Source organism: Glycine max, chromosome 16 (assembly GCF_000004515.6).
Source record: "Glycine max cultivar Williams 82 chromosome 16, Glycine_max_v4.0, whole genome shotgun sequence".
NCBI lineage: Eukaryota > Viridiplantae > Streptophyta > Magnoliopsida > Fabales > Fabaceae > Glycine > Glycine max.
In genome coordinates, this window is record NC_038252.2 from 14,910,861 (window position 1) to 14,921,694 (window position 10,834).

At 33.4% G+C, this 10,834-nt stretch overlaps 2 protein-coding genes across 3 annotated transcripts; both read right to left on the bottom strand.

Moving 5' to 3' along the window:
- Positions 1 to 1,061: 1,061 nt before the first annotated feature.
- Positions 1,062 to 3,683, bottom strand: LOC100813340 (60S ribosomal protein L13a). The gene is made up of 4 exons (NM_001289209.2): positions 3,328 to 3,683; positions 2,158 to 2,274; positions 1,945 to 2,032; positions 1,062 to 1,595 (listed from the first exon to the last, which is right to left on the bottom strand). Exons 1-4 carry the CDS (start codon positions 3,597 to 3,599, stop codon positions 1,452 to 1,454), a joined length of 621 nt encoding a protein of 206 aa, NP_001276138.2. The 5' UTR covers positions 3,600 to 3,683; the 3' UTR covers positions 1,062 to 1,451.
- A 5,784-nt stretch (positions 3,684 to 9,467) lies between these two features.
- On the bottom strand, positions 9,468 to 10,394 carry LOC112999748 (uncharacterized). Of its 2 annotated transcripts, XM_041010420.1 has the most exons (3): positions 10,220 to 10,394; positions 9,828 to 10,033; positions 9,468 to 9,742 (listed from the first exon to the last, which is right to left on the bottom strand). In XM_041010420.1, exons 2-3 carry the CDS (start codon positions 10,011 to 10,013, stop codon positions 9,590 to 9,592), a joined length of 339 nt encoding a protein of 112 aa, XP_040866354.1. In that variant the 5' UTR covers positions 10,014 to 10,033; positions 10,220 to 10,394; the 3' UTR covers positions 9,468 to 9,589. The 2 variants fall into 2 exon arrangements, with proteins under 2 accessions (XP_040866354.1, XP_025981781.1); XM_026125996.2 differs by having other exon boundaries at positions 9,828 to 10,394.
- Positions 10,395 to 10,834: the final 440 nt, after the last annotated feature.

The following is a 10,834-nucleotide window of genomic DNA, read 5'->3' on the forward strand; positions in this document are numbered from 1 at the left end:
TATATATATTATGCTAATTCCCTAGTGTGTCCCCCTATCATGCGTATAACCATATTAGGATAAATATAGTGAGATGATTTTTTTTTTTATGTAAGAGACTCTATAAAATATATTCTTTTTTTAAGATTATATTCTTTCAAACTATTATATATTCTATTAGTTAATTTTATTAAATTGTGTATTTTAAAACAAAAATAAGTTTTTTTTATCAAACATAAAAAAGTCTTTAATCCTATTAAATAAAGATATTTTAAAAATAATCTTATTAAATAAGAAAAAGTTAGTTTACTTTTACTTAAGGAATGAATTTGTTTAAATTAAAAAAAAAATTAAAATAAACACTTTTAAAGAAGAAGATAAAATTTGCTTCTTAAAAATATAGAAAATTACTTATTTCAAGTTAAAACAGTTTACACAAACACATCCGAAAATAAGAAAACTGCTTATTTTGTTTAAAAAAACACTTATTTTAATAAGCAAAGCTTAAACAAACATATTCATATTTGATACAAAACAAGTGATTTTTGTTACATATAATAAATACCAGACTGAGTATTATTTTTTTTATAAAAATAATAATTGTAAGAGTAACTACAAGATTTTTTTATAAAAATAATAGTTGTATGAGTAGCTATAAAACAAGTATACTCAAATAACTTTATAACATACTAGTGCAAATAAAGCACTTCGTGGTTGACTTAAAAGTTAATTATATATAATTGGGTGTAACTTATTTGAAAAAGATATAACTTGTTATTAAAAGTTAAGATAAAATAATATAATGGCTCGTTCCGTTTATAATAGTTATAAATTATAAAGTTTACTTCATGAGATTTTACTTATAAATTTGGACCATTTAATTATGTAAAAACAAATCAAGTAAAATTTATCATATTTTTACGAGACATCTATGTCTATTTTTACAATTAAATGAAAAATTAAATCTAAATAAAAACACCCAAATCCTTTGTTGGTCAAAAAACTAGTTTCTATTAAGATACGATTGTTATTAACAGAAACAACTGAAACAAAATTTGGAAAATAATTACTCAGTAGAAAGACGTCAACTGTGATTGTGAACATCATTGATTCAAGGCAATGGAAGTTTTCTTGATGAAATGACATAAATAAAATTTCTACAAAGCCCAGTTAAATAAAAATAGCTTCCAAAGTTATCAGATATCAAATCTATGATATGATGATCCAATAACCTATGAAGCACGGACACCCCAGCCCTTTGTCGTGTCCGATGTTCGACCCACGTCCGTGTCAGTGTCCAACACGGACACAACACCCATACTACGTTCTATATTTTGGACATTACAGGTGTCAACGTGTCCGTGTCCGGTGTCCGTATCGGTGTCAATACTTCATAGCCAATAACAAGCAAAACTGAAAGGTAGTTTCAATTGGGTATAAGTTGCATAAAAAAATTTAAAAACATAGACTACTCAGTACTTGACTGGAGCAAGAATATCAAGTTGGGAACCGAGCTTGTCTTCAGCAACCTTCTCGGCTTTCACCCTTAATTTGTTGAGCTGCTTCTTTCTCTCATAAACCAATTGTGCCTTTTCCTTTCTCTTCTTTTCTAGCTCCTGTGTTAGCAATAAAACAATTACTCACATCAGCAAACACATCTATTTATTCCCTTTCCATTTGGAAAGCAAAAAAAAAAAAAAAAATCCAAAATTTTCCAACAATCTAATTTTCCCTTGAAGATTGAACAAGGGAAAAACAATTTTTCAGGTTTGCACAAACATAATGATACTAAATAATAAATACTAATATACAAAACAAAAATATGCATACAGTCTTCACAATTGACGGAAAGAAATTAGACGAGATCATATTAGAAATATGATGACTACTTATAGAAATTGCACATTTGAAATATTAGTAGTACCATGTGAACAGCTAGCAGAAGCTCGAAAAGTAAGAACTTACCCTGATGGTATCATAGTAGCTCCATCCAACTTCAGATGACAACCTGCCCAGTATGCAGTACTTGTGTCCTTTCTGAAGTCTCAACACCCTGATTTCATTTTTCATTGATTAGTTCAATATTCACAAGAGGAAAAAACAACTCAAATAATTTATAGATTAAACATTAAATATTACCATTAAAAACAGTTCAGGAAAAGATAAAAGAACACTTACTTCAGAGCATCTGGAACAACCATTCTCTTTATCTTGTCATATGGAGGAGGAATTCCCTCATAAACCTTCAAACGAGCGAGAGCGGCTTCCCCACGCTTTGTCTTGTGTGGTATCATTCTACAGAAACAGAAATTTCAGAACCTTCCCTTCCCACAACAAATTAAATCCATCCTACCTTCAGATAGATATAGTATACAAAAATTCTTCAATCAATCTCACCACAAAGAACACATTTCATACTAAAAACCCCTAAACCAATTACCAACCACAATCGCAACCAGGTTTCAAAATGAAACTCAACATTAAACAAATCATAACAGTAAACTCCATTTCACACTCTAATAGCCTAAACCATTCACCAACCGCAATCACAACATCTTGAAACTCAGCATTTCAAAGAAAAAAAAATTGAAACTCACAGTAAAACAAGACAGGTGTCCTCTTATATATCTTATGTATCGAGAACAAATGAAAAAAAAAATCCTTTTTTTGGTTCCCAAACCTATATTCAAAACATTGTAACCTTTTCTGTCAGACATTAAATTTGGGGCACCTTTCTCATCGAGAATTCAAAACTTAATTTGCCTAGTTATAAGAAACTAGCTCCTTACCCAGACTCAATCCTACTTGAGACAAGATATTAAAAGTGGGCATTTCTTTCAGCAAGATTTCAAACGTGAAACTTAATTTGCCAAGCTTTAGGAAACTAGCCCCTTACCCGAGACCCAATTCTATTCTATTTGTAGGACATCAAATTTAAGATAAATGCTAACCAATGCCCTTAAGGCATCAGTTAAAGGAACTAAAAGAATAAAATTTAAGAAATTTTTTTATTGGGATGCGTAAAATTGTAATGTCATGATTTTTTTTATGCTCTGATGTGATTTTCACACTAAATAATTCTCATTTTAGTTCCTTGACCAGTGTCATAAGGATATTCGTTAGCAAGAACCTAAGTTTAAACACGTCCCCTAAAAGGAATTCAAATTCTGTTACGCAAGTAGTCAGAAACTAGCCCCTTACCCAATAATTAACAACCTAAACTCACTTTCGACGTAAACATTAATTGTCTAAATTACGAACGAGAACAACAACGAAAAAAAACAACAACATTGTTATATATAAGTATTGTGAGAAAGGAAAAAAAGAACAAAGAAAAGAAAAACAGACCCACGAACGGTGCGCCAGAAGATCTTGGAGGGTGCGCGGAAGTGGATGGGGCCGTGGGAAGGCTTGGTGTTCATGCGTTTGCGGAGGAACCTCAAGTACTTCATTTTCTGCCTCACCAGACCACCGGAGATGCAAATCTCTTCGCATCGCACGACCACCACTTTTTGTCCGTTCAGCAGCTCCTTTGCCACAATCGAGGCGAGCCGACCCAGCATGTGGTGCCGGGCGTCCACCACCACGCGCTTCGCGCAGATCCCCGAACCTGACACCATCTTCTCTTCTCTTTCTTTTGCCAAGCACAAAAACCCTACTTCTCTTGCTTTGTTGGGGTTGAGGGTTGGGGATACGAGAAGTATGATATTTTGGGTCGTGGGTTGGGATATGAGAAGTATGGTTTTTGGGACATGGGTTGGGCTATTTGGGACAAGTCCAACTTACCCAACCCGTGCCTTTTATTTTATTTTATTTTATTTTTAGGATAAATAATTATTTTTATTCTTAATGTGTATGAAAATATAAAATTTAAATTTTAAAAGTGTAAAAAATATGATAAATATATTCATCATTAAATTTCGTCCGTCACCGCTAATAAAATAGTCTACGTGAAAAATAAAGATAAATTTGTCACTGAAATCATAGTCAACGTACGCATAAGGACATATTTGTCAGATAAATGTGTCCCTAAAAGATGAAAATATAAAATTTAGTCACCAAAAGTATAAAAAGTGACAAATATATTTAAATGTTAATAGTAGATTGTGACTAATTATTATAATTTGAAAAAAAAATATAATGATTGTGATATTTTTTTTAACAAACTCAAATTAAATCGAGTTTAGAAGAAAAAAGAATACTCTTTTTATGAATTATAAATAATTTTTTCACACTCTCATGCTGGTGAAAGGTTCAAGTAAAAAAAAAAATACTTATGGTAAAGTATTATAGTTAAATTAGGTCCATGAATAATTTTTAGGAAAAAATGCAATTACAATGACACTTTTAATTTGTAAAAAACACTCATCTCCTTTGGAATGATTTTTTTAAGGTTATGATTTTTTAAATGATCAATCATATAAAAAATAATTGTGTATGATTTAAAAGAAATTAAAAATCCACAAACTTTTATTATAATTTGTAATTTGATGTCATTGCAAATACTAATAGACATTCATATTTTATTATGAAAAATTTATAAAAAAAATTAAATGAATAGTATTTGATTAAACAAAAATAATGATTTTCTTATCATTTTACAGTAAAATTTCTTTTTTTTTTCTATATTGATAGCATTTATTCAAGAGTTAACAACCAAATGATTGATTTTTTTAGTTAAAGAAAAGTAAGAAGAATTCGCCAAAGCAATAAAAATTCACTTCTAGTGGTAATATTTTATGCATGTCTCAACCGTTGAGCTTAAAAATTATATAACGGAAACAGACACTTACTAATGCGAGATAGCTCTCCCAAAATTTTGTCACAGTCATTATAAATTTTTCAAAATTATAATAATTAGTCACGATCTATTATTAACGTTCGGATATATTTGTTCCACTTTTTATACTTTTGAGGACTAAATTTTGCATTTTCATCTTTTAGGGGCGTATTTGTCTGTGGTGTGAGAAGATGAAAAGTCAAAAAAATATTATGACAAATATGTTCCTATGTTGATAATTAGAGATAGTCACGTTGACAATCATTTTAGTGACAAATTTGTCCCTCTGTGTCACGTAGGCTATTTTATTAACGGTGACAGACGAAAGTTAACGGCCGGATATATTTGTTGCACTTTTTACACTTTTATGGACTAAATTTTGTATTTTCATCTTTCAAGAATATATTTGTCAGTGAATTACACATTCAGGGACAAAAGTGACTATTTGTCTTTATTTTTATATATTTACACTCTTTTGTTTAGACTTCAGCGGTTCATGTTGAGGATTTTACTTCTTGCATGTCCTCTTTTCTACTTGTACCCCCCTAACATAATATTAAAGCAACATTCATCAAGAGATTTTAGCTATTAGAAGGTGTTGGAGAGGACTACGACAAAACAACTCTAACGGAGAGGACACAACCTTCCTCCAAACATTAATGAAGTTGGGACTCAGAAAAAGGGTGTGTCAACTGATTTAGGAGAAATATGCTGAGAAAAAAAAAGTTATAATATGTGAAGGATAATCTGGGGATATTTTAAATTTGGGGAGTGCAGGAAGCAAAAAAGAAATTGCAGGAAATAAAAGCCTCATGTTGATTATGTTATTCGGTTTTATTTGAGACTTGATACATGAATGGGCCTTCTTATACCCATGTCTTGGGAGTTGGTGCACCAACATTATTGCTTGTGCACCCAGCAATATTTTCTAATTCTGTAAATGCCCCTGCGTCTTCTTCTTCGTTTTAAAGTTATTGTTTAAGCTTTTTTTTTTCATTTACGGTTCACTTGGTTCGCTTTCTCGTTTGCTTTCTCCTTTTGATGTTGGTTTTTCATTGTTGAGAGAGGTGCTACTTTGGTGGAGATGGAACTGTTATGGGTCAATGGTAATTGTTGCAGGGGTTGGTTCGTCGTTGGAGGTACACCAAGTACGCACTGTTGCTGGGTGAGTGAGTTGATCCGTATGTGTAATTTCAACATATGGATCAAGTTGATCTGTATAAACCATATGGATCAAGTTGATTCGTATGGTTTACAGATTTTGAATTTTGTAAAAATTGTTTAAAGTTTAATTTTTTGTTTAATTATTAATATGTTTGTATGTAAATTTGTAAAAAAAAATTATTTGTCATATGTGGATTTGAAATAATTCGTATGTAGATTCATATAGGGTTTTCGTTTTTAATATATATGATTATGAATTGTAGTGTTTATAAAATGGTATGTAGTAAGAGATTATGTATAGTTTTGTATGATATTATATGAATAGTGCGGTTAGGTATTGTATGTTTGTCATGTGGAAATTTTTGATTTGTTGTTAAGATGGATGAAGATCAATGGATGTATGACAGAATAATGTTTGAAAAAGTTGATATGGATGATGAAAATGAATAAGAATGTGGTGTGAATGAACAACATGTTGATTGTTCGGATGCGTTCAATACTTCTTAGGTAATAATCTTTATTATTGTTATTAAATTGATAAAATGAATGTCCCTTTGAAGACTAAAATTGTTTGGGTTGCGTTGTAGGTGTTTGCTATCCGAGATGATGTTTTGTAGTGGGCTCGATCAGTTGCTCATGAAAACGGATTTGTGACGGTGATTATGAGGTAAGACACAAACATTGGTATTAGAGGAAGGACCTCATTTGTGTTAATTGGTTGTGACATGAGTGGTCAGTATAGGTCTAGGAAGAAAGATTTTGTTAGAAGAGATACTGGGAGTAGGAAATGTGGGTGTCTCTTCAAGCTTCATGGGAAACCAGTAGTTGAAGGACAAGGTTGGATGCTGAAGTTGATGTGTGGGAGTCATAATCTAGAATTAGCGAAGTCATTAGTTGGACATCCATATGTTGGGCGATTGACTAAGGATGAAAAGACAATTATTACTGATATGACAAAGTCAATGGTCAAACCAAGAAACATTCTGCTAATGTTGAAGGAGCACAATGCCAATAGTTGTACAACAATCAAGCAAATATACAATGCAAGAAGTGCATACCGTTCTTCCATTAGAGGAAGTGATACTGAAATGCAACATCTAATGAAGCTTCCTGAACGGGATCAATATATTCATTGGCATATATTAAAGAATGAAGATGTGGTACGTGATATCTTTTGGTGTCACCCTGATGCAGTGAAGTTATGCAATGCATGTAATTTGGTGTTTTTATAGATAGCACCTACAAAATAAATAGGTACAAACTCTCACTACTTGACTTTGTTGGTGTGACACCAACGGGGATGACATTTTCTGCTGGTTTTGCATATCTGAAGGGTGAGCGTGTTAATAATGTGGTATGGGCTTTAGAACGATTTTGAGGTTTTTTTTTATAAGACGTGATGCCCTTCCTGGAGTTATTGTGACTGATAGAGACCTAGCATTGATGAATGCAGTGAAAACTGTATTCCCTGAGTGTACAAACTTGTTGTGCAAGTTTCACATTGACAAGAATGTCAAGGTAAAATGTAAATCCTTAATTGGTCAAAAAAATGCTTGGGAATATGTGATGGATGCTTGGGGAAGTTTGATTGATTGTCCTTCAGAAAATCAGTTCGATGATTACCTTAAGAAGTTTGAAATTGCTTGTTCACCTTGGCCAATGTTTGTTGCAAGGCTAATGAAATATGGATAATCCCCCACAAGGAAAAAATTGTTACAACCTAGACGAATAAGGTGATGCACTTAGGAAACACAACAACAAACAAGTATGAAAATGTTCAAGTTTTTCTATTCAAATTTGATGAATAGATGGATTTTAATTATTGTATTTGTTTATTGTTTTTTGTGTATTTCAAATGTAGGGTTGAATCTGCTCATTGGGCTTTAAAAAGATTATTACAGGATAGCCTTGGAGACTTATGTAGTGTTTGAGATGCCATGAACAACATGATCACGCTGCAACATACTGAAATTAAAGCATCCTTTGAAACAAGTACACATGTGGTTGGACATGTTTTTAAAGTTGCCTTATACAAGAGGCTTCTTGCCATGGTTTCAAGGTATGCTTTAAATCATATTGATGCTGAGTTTGAGCATGTACATTATGTTGGCAAGAATCTTTCTTGTTGTGGTTGTGTCATGAGAACTACGCACAGTCTTCCTTGTGCATGTGAGCTATCTAAATATGTTCTTGGTAGCATCCCACTAGATTAAATCCATATGTTTTGGAGGAGACTAAGTTTTTTAGACCAAGGGTTATCTGAGCCCCAAGTGACCATAAAGGAAGAGATGAAAATCATATCTAAGCGATTTGAGGAACTTGATGTTTGTGGTAAAGTAACTCTAAAGAGTAAACTTCAGGAAATTGCATACCATGATCAAAAATCTATGTGTCCTCCTCCAGAAAAGGTCAACACTAAAGGTGCACAAAAGAAACCCATGAATAGAAACCAAAGATCAACAAAACGCGATTCGTCTTACTAGGAGTATGTTGATGCTTTACATTCTGTGCAAAATAGTAATTCTTCAATGAAATGTAGTGCATCATCTTCTGACCAGCCGATTTCAAAAAGACCATGCCGATGTTGGATCAATTTCAACCGTTTATACACGATTTCATTGACAACATTGTGGATGTCAAAGCTGACGATAACTGTGGATATCGTGCGATTTCCACTTTATTAGGTATGGGAGAAAATTCTTGGTCCTTGGTGCGCAACCATTTGCTTAAAGAACTTGGAAAATGGTCAGATGACTATATCAAGTTCTTTGGTGGTACAGACAGATTCAAGGAATTAAGGAGGTCCTTACTTGTTGATGGGCTATCCATGGTATGTAATTTATGTTTTTCCTTTTAAGAATTAACTTTAAATAAATGTGATATCTATTTTTGTTTGATTCAGGTTATTATGGATAAGTGGATGAATATAATCGAGATGAGATATGTCATTGTATCAAGGTATAATATAATCTTTGTATCGTTGTCGCTACAACAAAGCATGACGTTCTTTCCTCTTAGAAGTCAACCACCAACAGATTTTTCTGTGCATCGCATAATATGTATTAGTCACGTCTATGGTAATCATTTTGTTCAAGTAGACTCAATATAGTCATATTTTAAATTTATGCAATCATTTGTGTTATAATAACGTAAAATTGTTTGTGCATGTACAACAGGTTTATTTAAAAAAACCGTTGTCCTTTACCGCCTCTAGCATTGTTATGGTCTAGGAAGAGTCATTCTCAAGCAAAACAGTGACCAACTCCATATATTAGTAGAATGCATCAGTACAAAAACTTGATGATGTTGAAAAGAGATTGTGTTGACATAACTGAAGACTGAACATGTAGCTTCTAATGGATATACTGTTAAATTTAATTGTCAGTAGCTTTGTTATGTTAAATTTAATTGGCAAAGGTGTGGAACTTATGGATATACTGTTACATCATTACTAGGGTTACCTGGTATGTTTAACGGTTACATAATTTAAAATAATTTGTTAACGCTAACCCTAATATCTAGAGGCATAAACATAGACTAAAAATTATAAACCAAAATAAGTTAACATTTACAAAATGTTTGGGAAAACCAAAATGTTGTCAAATACAAGAAAATTATAAACATAGTTGAAATATTAAAACATAAAATGGATGACGTCTATGACCTTCATTGCGACCTGACATAAACATTGTCATCTGGTGTGACACCCCTAGCGATCCTTAAGTAGTCTTCCATGACCTCATGTATTTTTGTGCATGCAATGACTATCCTTAGGTTGAGCAAACGCTCCAACCTTTCTATGATTGTTTGGAAAGCCTCCTATGACATTGAAAACAACCCATAAAGTATTACATTAAGTGAACTAAATGACATTTGATAAAAACATTAAAGCAACATTATTTACCACTGCATGTCTAGGCTGCTCCACATCAGAAGGGGCATGTGCCGGTGTTGCTGATGGTGCCACTGGGACCTCAGGGATATGTGGCTCCACATATGTGTCATCCTGCGTCACAGGTGGATGTCTGGCCGGATCAACAGGCTGTGCTGGTGTCATAAACGGATGAGAAATCATGAAGAACCATTGCATGTAATCTGATGCACATTGTCCTGGCACAACACAAATCAGCCCCACTACTGTAAGATAGTCAGAGTAATGCATCCACCTATCGTCAATATCTTCAAATGATAACATTGAAGTCATAGTCTATGGAGGAATGGTTTGAACATATCCAAATTGCCGCACCACCCTCTTTGGTCGGTGTTTGACGACAACGGGACCCTACCGTAGATTACCTGAAAAGCATGAAATCAAATCAAACTCCCGCACTCCATGGTGCTAACCGTAAGGCATCCAGCAAACATTAGCAATCATCAGTCCATCTAGACGTTTCTGGTACGTCGATGCTGGTAATGATTTCGAGGAAGCCTTCGTAGCAATTCACCGGCAGACACGTGGTGAGATCTGATCATAGTCTGGATTAGTCAAACACTCAGCAACAGAGGGAAAATGCTCATATATCCAACACTACAAAGATTAGATCAAAATAAAACAAATGTCAAATTAACATATTAAAAACATATTAATTACTTGTAATAGGGTGATGTAACCAACAAGCTGTTAATCGATGCTTTTACAAGCATCATTCAAATGATCATACATATAACCTAGGGCGGCAGCTCCCCATGCATAGCTTCCACTCTGACTCAAGTCTCGGAAAGTGTTTAAAAAAACAACATGAACATGTGTTGCACTCTTGTTAGCAAAAAGAGTGCAACCTAACAAATGCAGCAAATAGGCACGAGCTGCAACAGTCCAATGTCTGGCCTCACATTTACTCTGATAAATATCTCGTAGCCACGATAGGCGTACGTATGCCCCATGACATTGCGTTGTCTCAGCTCTAGCTT

Excerpts from the sequence above, each read along its gene's own strand:
- LOC112999748 (XM_026125996.2), bottom strand. The coding sequence starts at position 10,127 with ATGACTTCAATGTTATCATTTGAAGATATTGACGATAGGTGGATGCAT. Across the intron at positions 9,743-9,827 it reads AGCAGCCTAGACATGCAGTG|GAGGCTTTCCAAACAATCAT; the intron begins GTAAATAATGTT and ends TCAATGTCATAG.
- LOC100813340 (NM_001289209.2), bottom strand. The coding sequence starts at position 3,599 with ATGGTGTCAGGTTCGGGGATCTGCGCGAAGCGCGTGGTGGTGGACGCC. Across the intron at positions 2,275-3,327 it reads TTCTGGCGCACCGTTCGTGG|AATGATACCACACAAGACAA; the intron begins GTCTGTTTTTCT and ends CTGTTTCTGTAG. Across the intron at positions 2,033-2,157 it reads GTTGTTCCAGATGCTCTGAA|GGTGTTGAGACTTCAGAAAG; the intron begins GTAAGTGTTCTT and ends AAATGAAATCAG.